Below are 22,865 nucleotides of genomic sequence, written 5' to 3' on the forward strand. Positions count from 1 at the left end.
TTACTGAAACTGCATAGTATTTCTTCATTGGTGGAAACACCAGAGACAGATATAAAAAGTTGTAGAACATATAAAGTAAATCTTATTGAGAAGGAGATGGAATTATATGAGCCATCCCTTGAATATTTTGGACTTGATCTAGAACATATGAATCAAACACCAGCAAACACATCAACTGCATTATGGTCATGAGTTGAAACAAAGTGAGTGATAAACTCTCCATAATTAAATGGACGATAACGAAGAGGATGAATTTTCTCATCAACCAACCCACGAGGCACCTCAATCTTCATCTCGTCCTTTGGTGCCACAAAAACTCCAAAAGTGTATCTCTCTTTCTCTCCACTCATTATCACTCTATGTGTCGCTGCATGAAGCCTTCCGTTGCTCCATGCCTGTTCATTAACAAGAATTTCAATTCATTATAATGTAAAAATTAAGTACCCAATAGCTACAATTTTCTACATACCTTTAAAGTATCACCAACAATAACCACAAAGCAATTCTGGGGTACCACTATGTCAACCCATGTGCCTGTTTTGGATAGCACCTGCAAACCCTGAACTTCATTTTCGCACAAAATGGTTAAGGTGTTTTTATCGGTGTGACCGTTGGATTTATCCTTGTCTGCAGTATTGTTTTTGTCGGTAATGTACATGTTCAATCGTACGTGGCTACAACTCTTCATGTTTTCAACATCTGAAATGTGATGCTGGGAAAGGCCATAACCCTCCACAATCATTTTCAAGATCATCGAGCTTACTTCTGACATCTTTAAGCTCATACCCTTCAGTGTCTCACTGCATAAAATACACACGTTTAATGAAATTCATTCTATAATTTTAAAAAGACTAACTAAACCGATGCATTGAATGTAAGAATGAATACCAAAAATGTGGGTTTCCTTGAGGCCACATGAGGTTGGCTAAGGTGTCCACAGATGTTGAGAGAAGAACATCATCGAGTCCAAAGCTTTCATAGTGAGTGTGCATAAACTTATTGACGTTGAAGCTACTAAAAGGTTTTGAAACGATGTGTTGTTGCTTTGTTTGTTGAGGCAAACGAAACAATTCTTCCATATTCTTAAACAGCTCTTCGCGTGCACCTTTGGAGTTTATCTCATCACACCTCAAGAGGAAACAACCATCACTCTCACATGCTTCTCTCACTTTCTTGCTCATCTCTTTCCACTCCTCACTCCCTTCCTCTACTGTCTTTCCACCCTTCCACAAATCAAAACAACAAATCATCATATTCTCTCTTTATCTCTCTCTAGATGTGATTTCTCCTTTTACAATTTCCTCTTGTACAGTTTAACAACTGAGACTTAGAACTATATATATAGCTGGATACTAATTTGCAAGCATATCATCAAGGACACATATTTTAACCATTTTTTAATTAGGATCAAAAAACAGTTCATACCTACAAACATGTTACACCTAGGTTGAATTCAATATACATATAAATTGTGATTTTTCTAAAACCTGATAATATATTAAATCATTACAAAAAATACAAAGATACCAAAATTTCAATTAAAAATTAAAGGAATATATTTCTTGTAAAGAAAATTGTAATAGACAATTAATATTATTATTAAAGTAATATATTTTTTTTATCATTTTAAGTTGCTTTCGTCGTTATTAATCTTGTAAACTTCCGAATATTTATCTTTCTCTTTTTATAAGTCATAATTTTTTATCTTACAAATTAATCAGTCAGATGTCAATATAGATATTTTCATTTCTGATTATTTACTCCAAACACTTAAAATATAAAACCTGGTTATGAAAAAAAGTTAAATAATTTATTGTGAAGTAGAAAATGTATTTGATGTTAAATAGATTTTCTATTCAAAGTGGATCAAGGAAGTAAATGTTTTGTGTGACTGAAAAACGATATAGAAATTTCCTATTCTATGGTTAGTATAATTTGAATCTTCATATAGTTTCAGAAAGTTAGTTCTTTTTTTTTTCTTTTTTTTTTAGGTTTATATGCGCTGAACTTATACATTAGTTTATTAATGACTAATATAATTATGAGAACGATAACATTAATATTAATACATTCTTTCATTTAATACATTGTCGGACGTCCAAGAAACAAGTACATTTGGCACACGTTGTTTAAATATAGTTATTTATCATGAAACTAAGTTAATTTTGTTTTCAAAAATAATTATCATGAAAGATATGTTTATACAACTTACCTAATGTTAACATCTATATTTTTCTTACATTAATGACGATTAAAATTCTATTTAGAAAGAAACATATTTTATAATGGTTATAAACATGAATATGACAAATTTTAATATTTTTTCTATGACGCGTGTAACATCCCAAAAATATATTATGAAACTATATTAATGAGACATTACATAATAATAAGGTAGAACATTCACTATAAAAAAAAGTTAACTGACAGTTATTCTAAACTAACCAGAATATTTAAAACTTTATAAAAAAATTCTTATGCTGGTACGAAACCATGTACAAGACCAAACAGTCTTATGCTAAACAGATGGATCCTCTCCTTCGGCTACTTGCTCCAGACGAAAACTCCTCTCCCTCTGCTCACATCACAAGATGATCATTGCAAAAGAAAAATCGACGAACAAACATGACAAAAGAGAAGCAAGTGTAATTTAATATTCATGCGATCATACAATTCAAACAAACTTAAAATACACTCATGCACACATATAAAACATATAAGTACATATTGACCGACCACTATAACTTGACCGTCCGGACTAGTATGAATATGTAGCTTGAGGCCGTTCGTGCACCCAGGTGATGTAGTAATTGGAAAACCATCAGCTGCCACCCGAGGTTAATACGTTATAACTCACCTAAGACCCTATAGGCTAGGGCCTCCTGTTATTCTTACGACATGACTTACCCATCTCTACTTGAGACTTGGTAATCATTAGAATGTCAGGATGAACGCCGTGGATTTCACTGTCCAAATTCATACTTAACCACCACATTGATAACCAATCACTGAGACATTCCTCCTTGGAATTCTCTTTCATACTAGTTGGAACATCATACCATACTTTCAATTTGACACCATTATGATAATGCATACATCAGTCATCAAAGCAATTGGAACAATTAATTAAAATAGCACACTGGCATAAATATAAATATGGGCCGAACAGAAATCACCAAACATATATGAAGAATATCGAACATCCTGTGAATGTTGGAGACCGACCGCTCACTACGTAAAGAACAGGACCGAACGGTCAATAATAGATACAGCTGAAGAGAAGATCGAGCACTATTGTTGATCGACAACTAGAGGATTCTAAGTACCACAACATGACCTAATACTACCACCATACCAAATATTAAGTTTAGACTGAATGCTTATGGCTTAGGCCAAACACCTATAGCTTAGGCCGAACACTTAGAGTTGATACTGATTACTAAAATATCACTGAACGGTCATTAACAGGTAAGGCGCATGAGAGGCCGAACGAAGTTAAGACCGAATACAAGTATGAGACCGAGCACTACTAAAAGGTCACACACCTCACTAAGACCGATCGCTACTAAGAGGCCATACACCCCACTAAGACCGAACGTGTATACAAAATGGAGTACGGCTAGTAACAAACGCTAATACAGAACCAAGTACGACTAGTAACGTACGTTAATACAGAACCAAGTATGACTAGTAACGAAAGCTAATACAAAACGCTAATACATAACCAAGTACGACTAGTAACGTACGCTAATACAAAACCAAGTATGACTAGTAACAAACGCCGAGAAATATAAATATGGGCCGAACAGAAATCACCAAACATATATGAACAATACCGAACACCTTGTGAATGTTGAAGACGGATCGCTCACTACCTAAAGAACAGGACCGAACGATCAATAATAGATATAGCTGAAGAGAAGGCCGAGCACTATTACTGACCGACAACTAGAGGATTCTGAGTACCACAACATGACCTAATACTACCACCATACCAAATATTAAGTTTAGACCAAACGCTTATGGCTTAGGCCAAACGCCTATAGCTTAGGCCGAACACTTAAAGTTGATACTGATTACTAAAATATCACTGAACGGTCATTAACAGGTAAGGCGCATGAGAGGCCGAACGAAGTTAAGACCGAATACAAGTACGAGATCGAGCACTACTAAAAGGCAACACACCTCACTAAGACCGATCGCTACTAAGAGGCCACACATCCCACTAAGACCGATCGCTACTAAGAGGCCACACACCCCACTAAGACCGAACACGTATACAAAACGGAGTATGGCTAATAACAAATGCTAATACAGAACCAAGTACGACTAGTAACGTACGCTAATACAGAACCAAGTATGACTAGTAACGAACGTTAATACAAAACTGAGTACGACTAGGAGAATGACCACCCACCTAATAACAAACACAAATTCCCTAATTTCACCATCATACTTCCTCACAATTCACTCGGCCATTGAACCAAAATTTTGCAGAAACCCAAACCTCATGAACATAGCATATAACAGTCCACACAAGGATCACCGAACATCAAATCATACAATTTCACACACATACAAAATCATCAACCAAACAATTAAATTAACTAGCTTCCCTTACCTCAAAACAACTTGACAGATTTAAACCTCTCCATCGTTTTGCTAAACCGAAAGTGATCCTAGGACAGCCTACAGACTTTGGATTTGTAAAAGGAAACCAACCACCAAACCAAAAAAACAGAATCAGAACCCAGATGAAAAATCAATGAACACATGAAAAATCGAATAGTGCTTGTATGTACTAGAAATTACAGTAATTTCAAGAATCAAAAGAGACAAACTTACCGGCTCTAAACACGAAATTGATCGGTAGAAAAAGAAGTCCTTGATCTCATGATTGCCTAAGGAGGTTATGATCATTGATAAGATGAACCAACAATGAGTAATTTTAAAGAGAGGGAGAAGAAGAAGAAGATTTGGAAAGAAATGATTGTATCACGGACGAACATTTGAAATTTTCCTTTATATAATAATATTATTTTAATATAAATCATTTTGTCCCATTATTCCCACACACATGTTCACTCTAAAATCTTTAAAATTCTCAGTTCTTACTATGCGTCTTTTAAAACTGTATTTATGATGATTATACAATTGTTATAGAAAGTTTAAATTTTCTATGTTGTATATATTTGTTATTTGTAAAATCGTCATAAAAAATTTATTTTAACTTTCAATTTTTTTTATTACATTAATGATTTATGAGATTGAGTTATACGTAATTATTCATATTCTTTTGAAATACATTTTATGTCAAGTATATTACAACAATATATTATGTATATTAGCATATTAAGGTTATCCAAAGTGTTATAGTTAATTTATATCGTAATTTAAAATAAATTATTTAAATATTAACTTAGCATATACCAGAATTTTTTCTAAAGTATAGTTCTATAACATGTTTTAGTTATGTTAACAATATTATAAATAAATTTAAAATATGTTAGACTTCAAATAATAAGAATAAGAAAGGATTATCCTAGAATTTCTACCTTACTAAACAAATCCATATTATATCATTCGAGATAATACTCGGGAAAGGGAGGAGAAAAAGTGAATGGAATTACCTGTGAAACTGCATATATTTATTGGTACATATTCATTGGTGGAAACACAAGAGACAGATATAAAAAGGTCTAGAACATATAAAGCAAATCTTATTGAAAAGGAGGTGGAATTATATGAGCCATCCCTTGAATATTTTGACTTCATCTAGAGCATATGAATTACTTTCGAAGACCAGCAAACACATCAATCGCATTATGGTTATGAGTTGAAACAAAGTGACTGAAAAACTCTCCATAATTAAATGGACGATAACGAAGAGGATGAATTTTGTCATCTACCAACTCACCAGGCACCTCAATCTTCATCTCTTCCTTTGGTGCTACAAACACTCCAAAAGTGTATCTTTCTTTCTCTCCACTCATTATCACTCTATGTGTCGCTGCATGAAGCCTTCCGTTGCTCCATGCCTGATTATTAACAAGAATTTTAATTCATTATAATGTAAAAATTAAGTACCCAATGGCTACAATTTTCTACATATATACTGTCTTTCCACCCTTCCAAAAATCAAAACATGAAATCATCATATTCTCTCTCTATCTCTCTAGATGTGATTTCTTCTCCTACAAGTTCCTCTTGTACAATTTAGCAAGTTCATCTTAGAACTATATATATACAGAGCTACCATGGATACTGATTTGCAAGCATATCATCAAGGACAGATATTTTAACCATATTTTAATTAGGATGACAAAACAATTCATACCTACAAATATGTTACACCTACGTTCAATTCAATATACATATAAGTTGTGATTTTTTTAAAACTTGACAATATATAAAATCATGAAAAATGTCAAAGATACCAAAGTTTTCAATTAAAAATGAAAGGAATGACGAAATTGAAATTCAAACCATTTATTTACACCTACATGTGCATCACAGCTAACCAAAAATATGAAATGTGCAATGGACAATATAAAAACTAAAAACTTAATCCAAAATACTAAAATTAATGAGAAACTTAAAACTTAATTAAGACTAACATTAAGAAGAAAAAAAATATATCTTAAGTATACGTTTGTAAGCGGTAAAGTAAACACGTGTTGTATATAATTGTTGACAAAGAATTTTAATTTTTTATGATTGTTAATAGAATGTATTGCAGATCTAACGTTTCTTTAGAAAATTCACTTAGGCAAAGTCAAATCTATTTAAAAGAGTTTATACGTCACTTCCAACTCATAAGTTTGATTTTGCCATACTCCATGACACTCTTTCACACTAAAATATACTTTTCTCTATATAAATTTTCGTCAAAACAATAATTGATCCTTATAATACTTAAGTTTTTTGTGTATATAAGTTAGGCCTAAGTCACCTCTTAATATTAATAATCAAATTTAGTGAGCCTAATTGAATGGAAATAAGTTGCTTCGTTAATAATATTTATTGCTCAATTTTTATAATGGTGAGTTTTTGAATAAAAAGTTAGATGTGGAAAGAATAAATTAGCAACATTCAAGATTTATATAAATAATTATGTTTGGGTTATTTGGTTACATATTAAAATAAATTTCACAAACAATTAAAAGTAAAAAATATTGATTTCTGGCAAGTCAGCAAGTAATTTATGATTACCCTAATCGTTTTCTGCTGTTTTTGTCATGACCAGTCCAATGGTAACAGTTATTTCATGAAGGACGTCTACTAGTTTCAGAACTATGGTTTAAAAACGGAGTTTTAGAACCAAAATAATTTGGGGTTTAAAACAGTTATTATTATTTACAATCTTATAGTAAAACAATAATTAAAAAGTTTTCATTTTATATACTTTTTTTATTATTGTCTACAATTATTTATGTAAATAAATTATTGCGAATTATTTTAAATTTAACCAAATGTATAACAGATCTGTACTTTTAATTATTATTGCTCATAAAATATCTAATTAAATATTTAAATTAAAAACCAATAATATTTATATATTTTATTTATTAATTTATATTACTATCATTAGTGAAATACATAAAAAGATAGTAAATGATAGAACAAGACTGAAAGAAGCAAAGATAAAATAGTAAGAAAAAAAAAAAAAAAACTATTTCCTTTCACATGGTTCTCTGCCACAAACGTACTTTTCTATAAAGTTTTCCCCTATAACAACTAAAAATTTTATTATTTTTATCTTTAAATTTCTTCCTAACCTTTTTATTACTTTCATACCTAATATTATTCTCCTTTACTAAGGTTGTCTTCAACGTTGAATTAAAAAAATTAAATTGCTTGAGGTCTTCTTCCCTTTCAACGAGACGTTGTGCTGCTTCTTCCACAAATGTAATATTGAAAGGAATGGACTTAGTTTTCTTATGAAATTAACCCATGTTTTTCTGTTGCTCTGCAGTAAAGCATCCTAAATATGTTTCCAATGTCCTATTTAGCACATTGATAACATCAAGAGTGTTATGTGTCCCTACTTCCATATGTTCTAGTTTAGCTTCCTTCAATTCTTCTTTGGAGCACAACTGAAATAGAAATGGACTTCAGCTCAAGAACTTCACCATACTTGTCATTAAATTATTTTCCTGGTAGTTTTTCATCAACAGTCAAGAAATACTGGTAATCTACATCTGTCATGTTGCCACAAATTAGATTTAAATCACTATAAAAATTTTTGGAAATATCATTATAATTTTATCAACGAAAAAAATTATTAGTAAATTTGAATTATCAACAAATTTTACCAACGAATTAAAAATTTTAATTACCAATTTTATTACTTACAGAAAAATTCATCAATAATACATGTTTCATTTATTTATAAAATCAGGTGATAAATGAAATATATATTACCAACAAATTTTTTAATTAGTACTTACAAATTTTAAAATAGATTTGTCAATAAAAAGAGCGACAAATTTTTCATCCAAATATCTTAATAGTTGCGTAAGTGGTAAAAATGGGGTGTAGAAATGTAGTTGTCTACTTTTTCGATCTTCTTCTTCAGAGTAAGGCAGTTTCTTCTTCTCCAACGTATGACCACCACACACCACTGCAACGCCAACCGTAGATGCGACTGTCGATCGCACAGACTCGTCGAAGGCGACAATATCACCAACAACGTTGTGTTTTTCCTTTCTCACGTGAGGGTTTCACCCCTCTCCTTCTTTTCCACCATTATCATACCGAGGTAGTCACTGTTAGACCTATTAACCACCATCGCGACTCATTGCCACACATCCTAGTTCGTCAGAGTCATTGTAAATTTTTCTTTTTTTGTGGGTTTATGCAGTCGTTTGTTGTGTGTGTATTGAGTGTGTTGTAATTAAAATAAAGTGATAATAATGATGAAGATTGATTAATGTGCTTTGGTTTTATTAGGCATTTGGGTGGATTGAGACTGTGGGTGTTGGGTTAATGGAAAGATGAAGATGAAATTGGAAAAATAATAGAAAGAAGAGGAAGGAGGGAGGAATAAGAAGATGAACCAAATCGTTATTTTTAACGATGGATTTTTACCAATGAAAAACTTCATCAGTAGTTACCGATAGAGGTTTTCATCGGTATTATCGCTGAAACAAGAATTCGGTAAAATTTACCAATGAATTTTCTATCGTCGATAAGCCATTGGTAAATTTGATTTATCGACAGATTTTAAGCATTTTCAAAAGATTTTGGTCGTCGTTAATATCAATTTTTCTTGTAGTTAATGTTTAGTTTCATCCTTCACAACCTAGTTTATGATACGATTCTGTTAGAAAAGAGAACGATCTTTTTTGAATTTGAATCCTCAAAAAATACAACAAAAATAAATCAGAAAAAAATGAAAAAAAAAAGACAGAGATACGGACGCCACAATCTAGCAAATTCGGTGAAAATTCGCCATAAAGATTTAATCTTTGATAAGAATCAGAATTCTAATCCAAGAACCAAAAAAATGCTCCCTTAAACAATGCAAATGCATATAATATGATTCATAAGTATATTTACATTAGGTTTTGATACCTTTATATATAATAAGCACATAAGTTTTAAGAAAACCTAGAAATCCTAAAATAAAGCTCAAAGTACAAAACACATAAAAATAACAGAAAACGAAAATTACAGACGCAGACTTTCACCTAGCGAGACCCGCTTGCCCAGTAAACACAAACTGGTTCACCTAGCGAATTTAACATTCTATAAATTAAACTAAAATTACAATTTATTTAATTTCCTAAATTATTCTTCAATTGTGTTCTCGATTTTCATGTTCTTTAAGTTTCTTCCTTCATGGAATATTATAATATTCAAAGAGACATGTTTTGATCTTTGACCTTGTCATAAATTCTTTGAATTACAAATATTATTTCTCAAGTTCTTCTCATACATGTTCAGGAGATAGTTTTCTATCATACCTTCTTTTTTTAAGACGATTTGTCCTTTTAACACTTGACAAAGAACTCTCATTTCTTACGTAAGGAGTAAACAAACAATGTGAAAAACTTATGAGATCTAAATCTTGACTTAAAAGGTAAAAAAAAATACAAAACTCCATAAAAATTGAGGACAAATCCTCTATAAGAAGGAGGGTATGACCAATATTATTTGCATTAGTATTTTACATGTTCAATCTTATTTGACTACAACTCTTCATGTTTTCAACATCTGAAATGTAATATTAGGGAAGGCCATAACCATCCACAATCATATTCAAGACTAGTAAGCTTATTTTGTCATCTTTAAGATCATACCCTTCACTATATCACTACAAGCAATGAAAATAATACATTAAACAAGGTAATTTATATGTGTGTGAACTCTTAAAGAATAACGGAACAACAATAAGGTCTTATGTTATGATAATTTAACTTGATAGTGGAAATTATCTCACATGAATGAATAATATCAAAAATTTGGGTTTCCTTGAGACCACATGAGGTTGGTGAAAGTATCAACTAGATGTTGAGAGAAGAACATCATCAATTCCAAAGTTTTCATGGTGAGTGCTCATGTAATTATACAAGTTGAAGCTCCTGAAAGGCTTTGGATTGATGTGTTATTGTTTTGTTTGTTCAAGCAAATATGTTGATAATTATTTATACATATATATTTTTCTTTAATTATTTATCGATAAATATTTCTCTATAATTATCAACGAATTTTTATTATCATCAAAAGTTCATAAATAAATATCATGATTTAGTCTTTTATTTCCTCTTCGTACTTTTTTCCTGTTTTCATTTTTTTTCTTTTTTCTCTTCCTCATTCATCTCTCTCGATCCTCGTCATTGCATCCACTATCTCCAATTACTCTTTTCCCATCCTCCTCGTCTTCCTCCAACCTTTCTTTACTCTCTTTCTCTTTCTTTTGCTCTTTTTGATTCATCGTCATCTCTACCATTTTATTGTCTCATGTACTATTATTCGTCTTTTCCTTTTTTTTTCTCTTCTGCTCACAAATCTCATTACTTTAAAAGAAGTATTCCATCAAAATAGAAAAGTTTATACTCATTTTACTAATAGAATTATTGAAAGATTTAAAAAAAAATACAACTACCAACTGATTTACCAACAAAATTAAAGATATTGATTTTCTAAAAAGTAATTATTGATGAAGCTTAAAAAATAACTATTAACAAATTTTAAAAAGATTTACCGACTAATCTTTACACGACATAATTAAATTTAAAAATAAAAATTTTTACATTGATGAAATTTACTTATAAATCTTTACTAATAAATATTTTTATAAATAACATAAGTTTTAATTTATCAATAAATATTATCGTTAGAAAGATTTTTATTAATTACAATTTTAAAATTTATCGGTAAATTCTATTTTATTGGTAGTAGTTGTTTTAATCAATAACTTAGCATTTCCTTTTTAGTGTATAAAATTATATTTTTATTTTTTCTATATTAAGTAAGTCATTTTGATATACATAAATATTATTTTAATAAAGTTATTATTAATTCAACAAATATATATATATGCAGTTTGCTAACGCGCGTATGCCTATTTTTAGTTGGTATATTTTAGTAATGTGTATCGGATTTTAGTAGAAAAAAATACTCTTATACATCATGGATTCTAAGTTTTAATGTTAATAGTATTTTAATAATTTTCTTTATCAAAACTAAAAAATAAAAAGAAACCCCCCAAACCCTTATTCACCTCTCTCATTCCTTTCAACCCTTTCTCTTTCATCTCTCTCACTCCAACCTTTTCTCTGTCATCTTCTCTGTCATCCCTACTGTAGCCTCAATTGAAAAAAATCAGAAACATTTATCGACCTTTGTAAATAGTTGAGTCATTGACATATTGGAATTTACCTTTGTAAATAGTTGAGTCATTGACATATTGGTTCATTCAAGATCTCTTCAATTTCGTCATCTTCACTAACCTCTCTAATTTCATCATCTGCATATGTTGAATCATCATCTCTAAAAAAAACCCTCCATACCAATTACCAATTCCTTTGGATGTCATTATGCTTGTGAAAACTAGATAAAATTATATACGACAAAAATTATAAAATGAAAACTCATTATAAAATCATTTTTTATAAGAAATTGTTTAACAACGAGTGTTTTTGATTTTTTTCAGGCCAATGACCAATTCTTTTGATGTCATTATGCTTGTGAAAATTAGATAAAATTATATAAGACAAAAATTATAAAATGAAAACTCATTATAAAATCATATTTTGTAAAAAATTGTTTAATAACGAGTATTTCTGTTTTTTTTTTCAGATCAATTACCAATTCCTTTATGCTTGTGAAAATTATATAAAGTTAGATAAGATAAAATTATAAAATGAAAACTCATTATAAAATCTTTTTATGTAAAATTGTTTAACCGCCAGCGTTTTTTATTTTTTTTGAGTTGGGGTTATCATAGGATGACAGATAAAATGTTGGAGTGAGAGAGATAAAAGAGAAAGGGTAGAGAGGAATGAGAGAGGTGAGCAAGAGTTTGGAATTTTTTTTTTTAGTTTTGAGAATGAAAATAATTTAAAATACCCTTAACCTTAAAAACTTAGAATTCATAATATATAAAGATATTTTTGTCTACTAGAACTCGATACACATTACTAAAATGTACCAATTGAAAAACAGTCATACGGCGTTAACAAATTCATATATATATATATATATATATATATATATATATATATATATATATATATATATATATATATATATATATATATATATATATATATATATATATATATATATATATATATTAAAATTTGACTTTATTTATTATTGTTTACAGAAATGTATTTTACAGTAAAAAAAGAAAAAAGTTATCATTGTATATGTTTTGTTTTGTTAATTTATCCACCTATGTAAATAAATTATTGTGAATTATTTTAAATTTAATTAAATGTCAAAAAATTGTATTTTTAATTACTATTGCTCATAAAATATCTTATAAAGTATTAGTTAAAAACCAATGATATTTATATATTTTATTTATTAATTCATATTATACGTCTCCGTATTATTTTTATTGTAAAGTATTTAAATTAGATGTTACTATTTGTAATAAGTGAATATGTATATTCACTGTTTTCTTTTTCTTTTACTATACTGTAATAATTTATATTATTCAAAAAAAATTACAGTATAACTAAAGAGTAAAAAAATATAAAATATATACACAAATTAAATTAATTTCTATTGTATAGTGTAATATATTAATATTTATTATCACAGATTGTAATTAGAGATCATTTTAAATCAAATACATAACTATAAAACTTAAATTTCAATACAACTAGTCATAAATAATATTTCAATTTGAATAATTCAAAAATAAGATGAAATATATTTTAAACTTCTATGAAATGAGTAAACTTTGAATTTATTTCTTCCGATAAATTTGTTTGTCATTGCTCACAATTTTAAAATTATTGATTTAATCCTTATAAAATAAAAAACAATATATAATTTTTCTTCGTGTAATATACTCGTTTTATGTTTAGTCCCTCCTGAAGTTACTTATTGGTCTCTACAAAATTGCCTTAAAAAAGATAAGTAACATTTTCATAAGGATCTAAGTTGTTTAGACATGAAATATTAATAGATAATAGAAATTCAAAACACATAAACTAGAGGCCAAAATACAACATCCTGTATTTTTATTTTCTTTATACACCCCACAACATTCTTCCAAATAAAAAAAAATACCTTTCAGATTGCAACACATTTCAAAAAGTACTACCCAAAATGTATTTAAAAAAAAACTCAGATAACTTGTAGTGCGACAGTTGGATATTTCAAAATGAATAATCATAAAGAGAGAAAAACACGTTTCAAGCTGTTGATTTCAAAATAATGTAAACAAACACCATGTACACATAATTTTGGATAAAACGTTTTTAAATAAATATATATTTAAAACAAAATAGAATTTAAATAAATAAATATACAATACAAATAATATATAATTTAAAATTAACTTACCCCCCCTAAAATGATTTTGTAAAATAAGTTAACCCCTACTTACACACTATAACTTGATATCAATGTCGTAATATGAAATTTCAAACACATTCCTCCAAGACCGCAACCTTAATAGAAACTTTTAAAAATGTGGAGGTAAAATAAGAAAAAACATGAGTGCAAATGGAAAAAAAAAAGGTAAAATAAGGAATAACATGAGTGCAATTGGAAAGAAAAAAAACATTTTTTCCAATTTCGGATTTTAAGCCTTGAGTTGTTTGGATTGGGTTAGATGGCCCAAACTTTTTTTCTTGAAGTGATCTCAACATTTTGGACTCAGACAATTGAAACCCTTCTTTCCTTTTTAGGGTTTTCACTGCCATGCACTTTCGGCCATGACCGTGGTAGAATGACGTTTTGTCAGAATTCTCCAGCCGGCAACTGCCATAATCGGTAATTGACAACATTCAAAACGAGTTTGGAGAGGGAAAAGATGTATCGAGAAGGGTGGTGAAAAAAAGTATTAGGAAGAGAAAAAGAAAGAAAAGGGATTGAATCCAAGTATAGATATTTAATGGAAGACAATGTTACATTAGAGAGAAGTTAGTAGCTAAAGATGCATAGAAAATAAAAATGGCTGAAGCAGAGAAGGGAAACATAGTAACTAAGAGGAGAATATGGTCACTTCCAGAGCTTGAGGAACTTGTCATGACTGGTAGAAGCAATCAAACCATTTACAGTTGAAACAGCCAAAGCAGTAATAAGACCATCATGAGCAGGCAGAGTCATTGTCTTGTTCTCGCTCATGTTCCACAGCTCCAATGACTGCACAACATTTTATTATTTTACAACACTGCATAAAGAAAGAAGAAGGAAGAGAAATAAAAACAGAATGAGAACGAGACTTGCCTGATAACAGCCAATGGCCAGCAGTGAAGGGTATGTTGGGTGGAAAACACATGCATGAAACTTGCTGCCATTACAGCTAAGTTCATGAACACATTCCCCTTCACTCCCGGATCCAAGAGACCACACCTTCACAGAGTCCTCACTCACAGATGCTAGCAACTCCCCAGAAGGATCCCAACACACACAGTCCACCGTTTTTGTGTGTCCCTACAATCATAGTGCAACATTCCAATAAAGATAATTAATTGGTGATGGGATAATCTTGGGTTATAATAAACCATACATTGTAGTACACAATCGTCTCAGATCATACAGTTAACAGAAAGTTTTCAGGTTACCACAAGGACATCTCCTGCACAATACTGTCCCTCTACTAAAATTTATGTATTATTAATTAAGCCTGCCTCTGAATTTCTAATAATAACCAGAAGAAAAGGACTCTGATTCCAGTAAAACAGGAATCTCTAGTTGAAAGAATTTACTCTATGCCTACTGCAAAAACCTGAAAAGAAAAAAAAAAGGTATGCAAACCAACCTTTAATGAATATCGACACACTTGTGTCTCCACATCAAATATAGACACAGTATTCTCTGCTGCTGCAGCAAGGTACCTCCCTAGACGAGGCTGAAATCTAATCTGGGTGGTGCCACCCTAATGAGCAAGAAATTGTAAGTTAGCAAACTGAAAATGAATGTATCATTGCTGAAATGAATGAGCAAGAAATTGTAAGTTAGCAAGCTACAAAAATGAGGTTCTTTTATCAAAAAAGGGGCAGCAGAGTGCTACAGAGCATATATTATGCATGACCCAGCGAAGGGTTGGACCTACTTTGTGGTTCGCCGAGAAATGAATTTAAAGTATGAATGAATAACATTTTCTACCTTCCAGACTCTAGCACAACTGCCATTGTTTATGCTCCAGTATCGTATCTCACATTCGCCGTCACATGAGCAGATGAGGTCATCCTTATTTGGATGAAAATCTAGTGACATAACAGTTGAAGAATGTCCCGTGAAGGTGCGTAGAGAATAACCAGGCTGCATGGTAATTATATATTCAGCTAAAAGAATTGCACAAAATTCTTCTACTTCTAGTTCAAGACAAGGGCAAACAAATTATCTGAGAATGCAATCATTAACATCCCAGAAAATAGATAGTCCCAATGTTCACGTCAAAATCCAGTAGAAGGAAACCTTCTACCAATCCTACAACTCCATAGGAGAAACATTGATTTAACAGCAAAAAACTAAAGCACAAAACATTTAGAACATTAGAAATCATGGTCAAATTCAATATTCATATTGAACCCAATACAATCTCTATAACTATTTGTTAGAAACACTGAATACTATTACCAGCAATAAGAATTCCTAAGGCTTCTTAAGCACTACTGCACCACATTATTCATCTTCACTGCAAACAAATAAATATAGCACTTCCGTACAAAAGCCTTTCAATACAGAATAGTAAAACCACGTCAAAGAACATCTACAAAACAGCACTAAGATAACATATCTTGAGCAGAATACATTTTAAGCTGAAAACTCGGTTGGTTAATAGTTGTGTACTTGTTTATAAATTCATCATCTATCTCACTAAGCACAGATTTTCAGTTAAAGTGATTATCTACAAGTCCCTTTAACTTTGCTGTGTGCCACACTTCAAGTCGAGGCAATTAATATTGTCATGTGCATTGTGGTCAAGTTACTTCAAACCCACTAAAATATATAGAAACAATTTCTCTATGAGTTGCAAACTATAGTAAAACAGGAAACAAGTCAACTAACATTGTCAACATCCCAAACCCTGACAGTTCTGTCAAATGAAGAAGTAGCAAGACGAGGCATGCTTGGACTGAACCGAACATCAGTAATCAAAGATGAATGTTCTTCAAGAGTAGCTTTTTGTTTAAGAGAATCCGTGTACCATAAAACAGCCTGCGGTACAAGGCAAACAGGAGTTAAAGGCCATACAATTCAATATCAAAACATAATAAAAGGAAAAATACTTGATTTTGTTTTTCAATTCAAGATCACTGCTTATTTCAGGAAGTTGATTGAACAAAGCAAGTACTGAAATAGATATCATTATCAACACCAATGCTTCCACTAACCTTTTTGTCATGCCCACCACTTGCAAGTAATTTCCCATCAGATGAGAAATGGCAACAGGCAACTTTACTTGTGCTTGCCCGTACAGAATTTACATCAGTAAATGTGAAGCCTGACAATAGAACAAATGCATGCCCTTAGTGTCTGATTTGTATGTCATTTCCTCTTTATGCTTATGCACGTCAAGGAATTAAAGAGCAAGTAGTAGCAATCATAAGATGCACATATATAAGATAACAAAGCAAGCCCCTTTTAATTATATAACCAACAATTTTTTATTCATCAATCAAAAAAGGAACTGCACACATTCATCATAAATATTGTAAAGAATATTGAGGCACCAAGAAATTTGAATTGGTATTTAAAAATTGTACTTCACTGTATTTTACCACAAAATTACACATTATCTACACTATACAAAGAAAAGACTGCAAATTTTCACATTGAAGTGAGGGAAATTCAGACATACACTTTGAGAAACTCTTTTGCAAGGATGATGCCAGAATATTTATTGATCAATGTAAAATGGTGTTTACTGCACCTTTGCTTACATCCATACAACGGCCAACAGTATCTCTAGGGTCTGTATCATCCTGGGACAAAAAAGACTCAACATTTTCATCTAGTGATCCATCCTCCACAAAGCGATCCACATCAGCCTGCAATTCAAGATCTTTATCATCCCACTGCCAAAATGGAATGGCAATGAGTCTACATGCAAGGAATTCCATAATTCCTTCCATCAATTTAACCACAGAGAAAAGGCACTCACCAACTGGTTAGAAGGTGATGTAAGGGCTCCAGTACCATCAGTACCAAACATCATTAGAGGCTTTGAAGAACTACCACTATTGGGCAAGGCAGGCATCGATATCACATCTCCAGGCGTATGAGTTGAGGGAGTTGAGGGTGCTGAACTTGGCGACGGACCTGTCGTATTTGCTGTGCCTGTACTATTAGCAGGACCTGACGATGATCCAGGCTGCTTTCTCTTTCTCCCAATTTGGCTTTTTGAAACCTGAATGTGCATTCAAATAATCATGTTAGGAACCTATTTACAACTCTTTGTATGGTACAAAAATCAGGTCTGTCAAATTCAGGGACAGAAATTTATAATCATGTGATTTTACTACAAAATAATTGTCAAAATCTCATTGCAAGGCATGGCCATTTGTTGTATATATATAGTTAACAGTTTCAAAGAAACAAAGTAGTAGTTGATGTTGGGATTTCTACATTGCTAATGCAGGAAATAAATAGCCACTCACTTCTGTTGACGTTTATGTAAACAGATCATCATATCTATGTCCAGAAGAAATCAATTCAAAGAACAGAAGTAAAATCATTTTTCCAACTACAGTGTTCAGGAAATCTTGACATTTTGGATATCAAATTTTGTAACACTGAAATTTAATGCCTTAATCAAAATAGCTTGCCACCATATAAATTCTCAATTTCACAACCACTAACTTAAAAACAAAATCTGTTGTAATTATAAAAACATAATAACAGCAAAATATATAACACCAACAATAAGGACAACATGCAAATAGCAAGCGGAAAAGAGGATGATATATTTAATCATAAAATTGGATATCAGATCTCACAATTTACATAAACTAACTAAGTGACTATTGCAACATACTTGGCAAAATAAACCAATTGTGTACTTCAGAAATCCGTTAGACATTTAATGAGTAAAAAATTATCACTCCTTTATACATCAGAAGAAATATTGCACATTGCCCAATTATTCCATAAGAAATTAGGACCTCAAGAAACAGGTACAGCTTGAACAAGTATGCGTACCAACTACTAGAAAGGACTGACCTGGTCATTTCCTCTAAATGAGTTTGACATGCCACCATCCACAGTGACACTGCCACCACCTCCCCCTACTTTATCTTGCTGGTGCATGCTATGATTAGAAGTCTGGGATTGCTGGTTTGAAAGAGCGTGTTGTTGAAGCTGCTGCTGCTGCTGTGCATTGGTACTTGATTGTTGTTGATGTTGCTGCTGTAGCTGAGCCAGTTTCACCTAAACATAAAAATAAAAACTTACAGTGGATGCAAACCATGAAACTTGTGGTAAATATACAAAATATCTAAATTAAACAGTTTCATGAAATATACAAGAACCATACTGAAGATGGTAAACAAGTTAAAATAGAACAAACACCTTCATTAGCATATCTGTATCTCCACGAGGAAAAGGAGGGCCACCACCTTGAAGAGGGGATCCGACATTAGATACCACATCACCAACAGGATTTGAAAGACCATCCTTGTTTAGACCAATACCCCTATTATTCAAAAGCATTCTTAGTCTTCTACTTTCTTCAGTGGCAGATGGTGACGCCAAATTTTGTTGTGCTAGCATAAGCTGTTGCTGATGCTGTGGTGTCAACATTTGGATTTGATGAAAAGGCTGCGGAGCCTGCATGAAAGGTTTTTGTTGCTGGATTAGCCCATTGCGCAGCTGCTCCAAACCCTAATAAAGGATAAATGTTATTGTGAATATGATATCACATTCAACAGGACATAATATGCCTTCACCAGGATAAGTAATATTAATTCACATAAAAACAAATTAAACAGATTACTCACAGTGAGTGGCCACCCTCTCAAAGTCAAATTATTGCTACCTTGATTTGATCCTGTCACCAGAAAATATCTTGTTTACTCCTTTTATGTGCATGAATAGTATAAAAGAATCATAAAGAAACTATCACTAAATCATGAAATATCCTCAGCCAACCATGAATAAATTGCACAGGGAAAGCAACTAAAATTCTGTCAATTTGCAGCAAAACGGTTCCAAAATATCACAAATTAGTTACAGCAGGAAAAAAAAAAGGGAAAATACCAGGCATTCCCATCAATGATCCTTCAGGACCAGCAGCTCTGGGAGTTAAAACAGGACTAATCTCGCCTTTTATATCCTGATTCCACGAGGTAAGTCAGGGGAAAACAGCTTATAAGAAATATACGAATTAATGAGGTCCTCTAAGAACAAATTTGTACCAGAGTAGACCCAGGTAATTGCTGAGTACGTGCTTGAACTTGTGGAGACATCCCCCCAGCAGCACCATGCAAAACTTGCCTGAAATCAAGAAATTTGGTACAAGCAAAGTCAAGACCCATAACTTTTTTAACAGGGAATATATGAACATTGATTCTTCAAAAGCACATGCAGACTGTCCAGAAAACTAAAAAGTAAAAGGATCAATATTTTGTTTTGCGTGAACAAAGTAAGCTTCAACTCACAGAATCAGATCAAACTTAAATAATCTATGCTACAGAGACTAATCAAGAACAAACTACCTTCTGTCTCCAAAAAGACTTGAAATAATAAGCACTAAAAGATAAATTTAAATATGATACCCAGAAGGTTGGCCAGGGGCTGCAGCTGACTTCAATATCGATGCATGATTTGGGTCCAAAAGTTGGCCCATGTTCTCACCAAATCTTTGCTGTATAATATATGAAAAGAAAGGTATGAACATTCACATTATAGAAACAGCATTTTTATCTTATATTTAGATTAGATACCCAAAGCATCTCCCAACCTTCAGTGCTGCATCATCTAAAGAGTCCCTTTGAAGGGGAAGTTTTAATCTTTCCTCATACATCTTTGTTGCTAGTGCATTTGCAGTTCCAGGGTTTCCGACTAATCCATTTGAACTACCATTTAAAAGGTGAGCCCTATCCCTGCTTTGTTGTTGTTGTGGTTGAGGCTGTTGTTGTTGTGATTGCTGTTGTTGTTGTTGCTGCTGTTGTTGTGCTCTCTGCAAGAGGAGATGTTGCATCTGCATATGTTGTTGCTGCTGTTGTTGATGCTGTGACTGCTGGGATTGTGGTTGCTGTTGTTGCTGCTGTTGTTGCTCCCTTGCCTTTATTAATTGTGTCTGCAAAGAAGGTTTCACAGACCATTAACTTAAAGCAGGACTAATATTTTCTATTAACTTAGAAACTCTTAAATAGAATTGCAGATTCCAATACATCATTTCATGAGGACAGTGTGGATATACATTATTAGCTACGGAAACATAAATTAGTTGCCCAAACTGAATATTTGGGTTCTTATAACTCAACTCAGCTATAACAATAGTCAATAATTTCTAACAAAGCATTTGATTGAACCAATTCATTAAATATTGAAAGGAGTCTTGAAATGAAAAGAAAATGTAAGCTCTCAACACAAATCAGAATATAATTAATCAGGCCAAGTAAGTGAGTTTATCACATGTCAGAACACCTCACTTACCATGAGGCTCATTAAGTTCACAAATAAACAGACGCAGACAACAGAACGAAGTATTAAATCATATTGCTAGAATATCAACCTAGAACTAAACAATAAACAAATTCAAAAAAATATGATTCAACAAACATTGACTCTAAAGAAAGGTTCCTAACGTTCCTCATACAGTATACTTTAAACTGTATGCAGGAAGTAAGGAACAGCAAACCAAATCAGTCATTCATTAAGAGGTGTAATTACAATAGTTAGCAAGTTGAACCTAATTGAATGCATAAACTTCCTTTATGAAATACCATTGCAACTTCTTCAACTGACAATAACATTCAACTAAAAATATGAATATGTTACAATACTGCTTTTTTTTCTCAATTTTTAGTACCCTCACCCTACTGTGAAACCAATGGAAATTGTTCTCAACCGACCTCAATATAAGATGCAGCAACCTCTGAGTGTTTCTCGTTGGTCCTAGCAATAAATATATCCCAGAAAACCGACCACCACTCGAACAGAAAGCCTCCCGGGGCATCAATAGCTGCAACCCCACATTGTCATCCCATAAGCATGGAAGTAGAGAAATGAAAAATAGCACAGTTAAACTTCTTTATCTGAAGAAAGAGTAGAGTTTTGAGACATCTCACCAACAGGGTCCGAGGATACTTTCCCTTCAGCTTGAAAAGCCTGAGCAGAAGCCTTCAAATCCCTCTTGACAAGATAATCATGGATGTAAACATCTAACCTGAAACCTCAAAGTGCAACAAAGACAACATTAGCCAAATGAACAGCGATAATCAAAGATTTCACTATCTCAAATTCACATTCACCACATCAAAAAACACCCAACACAATCATGTCACCCACCGCAAAAAAAAAAAATCAATTTTAGCACCCAAAACCAACAACTTCCCCCATAAAACTTGCTGAAAACTACAAACCCTAAGAGACCCAGAACGAAAAATTGGAACTTTATAAGACTTGTACAATACACAAGTTCAGTTCTTGAGAGAAACCCAGAACCCAAAATGAAGAATTAAGCAGGAAGCACAAAATTCATGTTGCAAAATGATAAAAGGAGAGGAACATAAAAAGAAAATTACATCTTGTCAGCTTCCCAGTTAGTCTGAGACATGGTTGTAGAAGCACAAGGTGAGAGAGTAGAGATGGGAATATGTTGAGGAGTGAGTTGGAAGCTGTGAGAAGCAGAGGAAGTAAAGAAAGAGTTGAATTTTGTTGATAGAGCTAAGTGAGAAGCATAGGACAAGAATTTGAAGAGTTCAACAATAGATAGACAGGTAGAGAAAGAGGAGGCAAAAGAGTAGCAAAGAAGAAGAAAATCCAAACAAAGAACAAAATACCTGTAGACTTTTGGAATTTTATATTTATTGAACATTTAATAAATTTAAATTTTTAATTAAATAAGGATAATTATGTATTCTATTATTATTATTATTATTTCTCCAATTAGGAATGAATAATTCTGGTTGGATTGGATGAAATACTTATAGAAGAAAATAAAATATTCACGGTAAGATTAAAGTTTGTCTAATAAACAAGTAATAAAGGACTAAAACATTCAC

The 22,865-nt window shown here is 31.9% G+C and overlaps 2 protein-coding genes across 4 annotated transcripts; both read right to left on the reverse strand.

The window, feature by feature from the left end:
- On the reverse strand, positions 1-1,317 carry LOC124838629 (putative 2-oxoglutarate-dependent dioxygenase AOP1). The gene is made up of 3 exons (XM_088108014.1): positions 889-1,317; positions 470-800; positions 1-395 (listed from the first exon to the last, which is right to left on the reverse strand). Exons 1-3 carry the CDS (start codon positions 1,251-1,253, stop codon positions 153-155), a joined length of 939 nt encoding a protein of 312 aa, XP_087964140.1. The 5' UTR covers positions 1,254-1,317; the 3' UTR covers positions 1-152.
- A 13,241-nt stretch (positions 1,318-14,558) lies between these two features.
- LUG (transcriptional corepressor LEUNIG) lies at positions 14,559-22,616 on the reverse strand. Of its 3 annotated transcripts, none has more exons than XM_088107100.1 (18): positions 22,386-22,616; positions 21,930-22,027; positions 21,714-21,823; positions 20,597-20,935; positions 20,412-20,500; positions 20,052-20,130; positions 19,894-19,969; positions 19,635-19,684; positions 19,207-19,518; positions 18,859-19,065; positions 17,801-18,046; positions 17,570-17,687; positions 17,031-17,140; positions 16,705-16,854; positions 15,799-15,954; positions 15,452-15,568; positions 14,917-15,123; positions 14,559-14,832 (listed from the first exon to the last, which is right to left on the reverse strand). In XM_088107100.1, the coding sequence occupies exons 1-18, from the start codon at positions 22,415-22,417 to the stop codon at positions 14,689-14,691; spliced, it is 2,640 nt and encodes an 879-aa protein (XP_087963226.1). In that variant the 5' UTR covers positions 22,418-22,616; the 3' UTR covers positions 14,559-14,688. The 3 variants fall into 3 exon arrangements, with proteins under 3 accessions (XP_087963226.1, XP_087963225.1, XP_087963224.1); XM_088107099.1 differs by having other exon boundaries at positions 17,570-17,714; XM_088107098.1 differs by lacking the exons at positions 17,570-17,687; positions 17,801-18,046; positions 18,859-19,065; ... (7 more) ...; positions 21,930-22,027; positions 22,386-22,616 and adding an exon at positions 17,498-17,517.
- Between the last annotated feature and the right edge of the window lie 249 nt (positions 22,617-22,865).

This window comes from Vigna umbellata, chromosome 2 (assembly GCF_029865625.1).
Source record: "Vigna umbellata cultivar VRB3 chromosome 2, Vumbellata_1.0, whole genome shotgun sequence".
In the NCBI taxonomy this organism is placed as follows: domain Eukaryota; kingdom Viridiplantae; phylum Streptophyta; class Magnoliopsida; order Fabales; family Fabaceae; genus Vigna; species Vigna umbellata.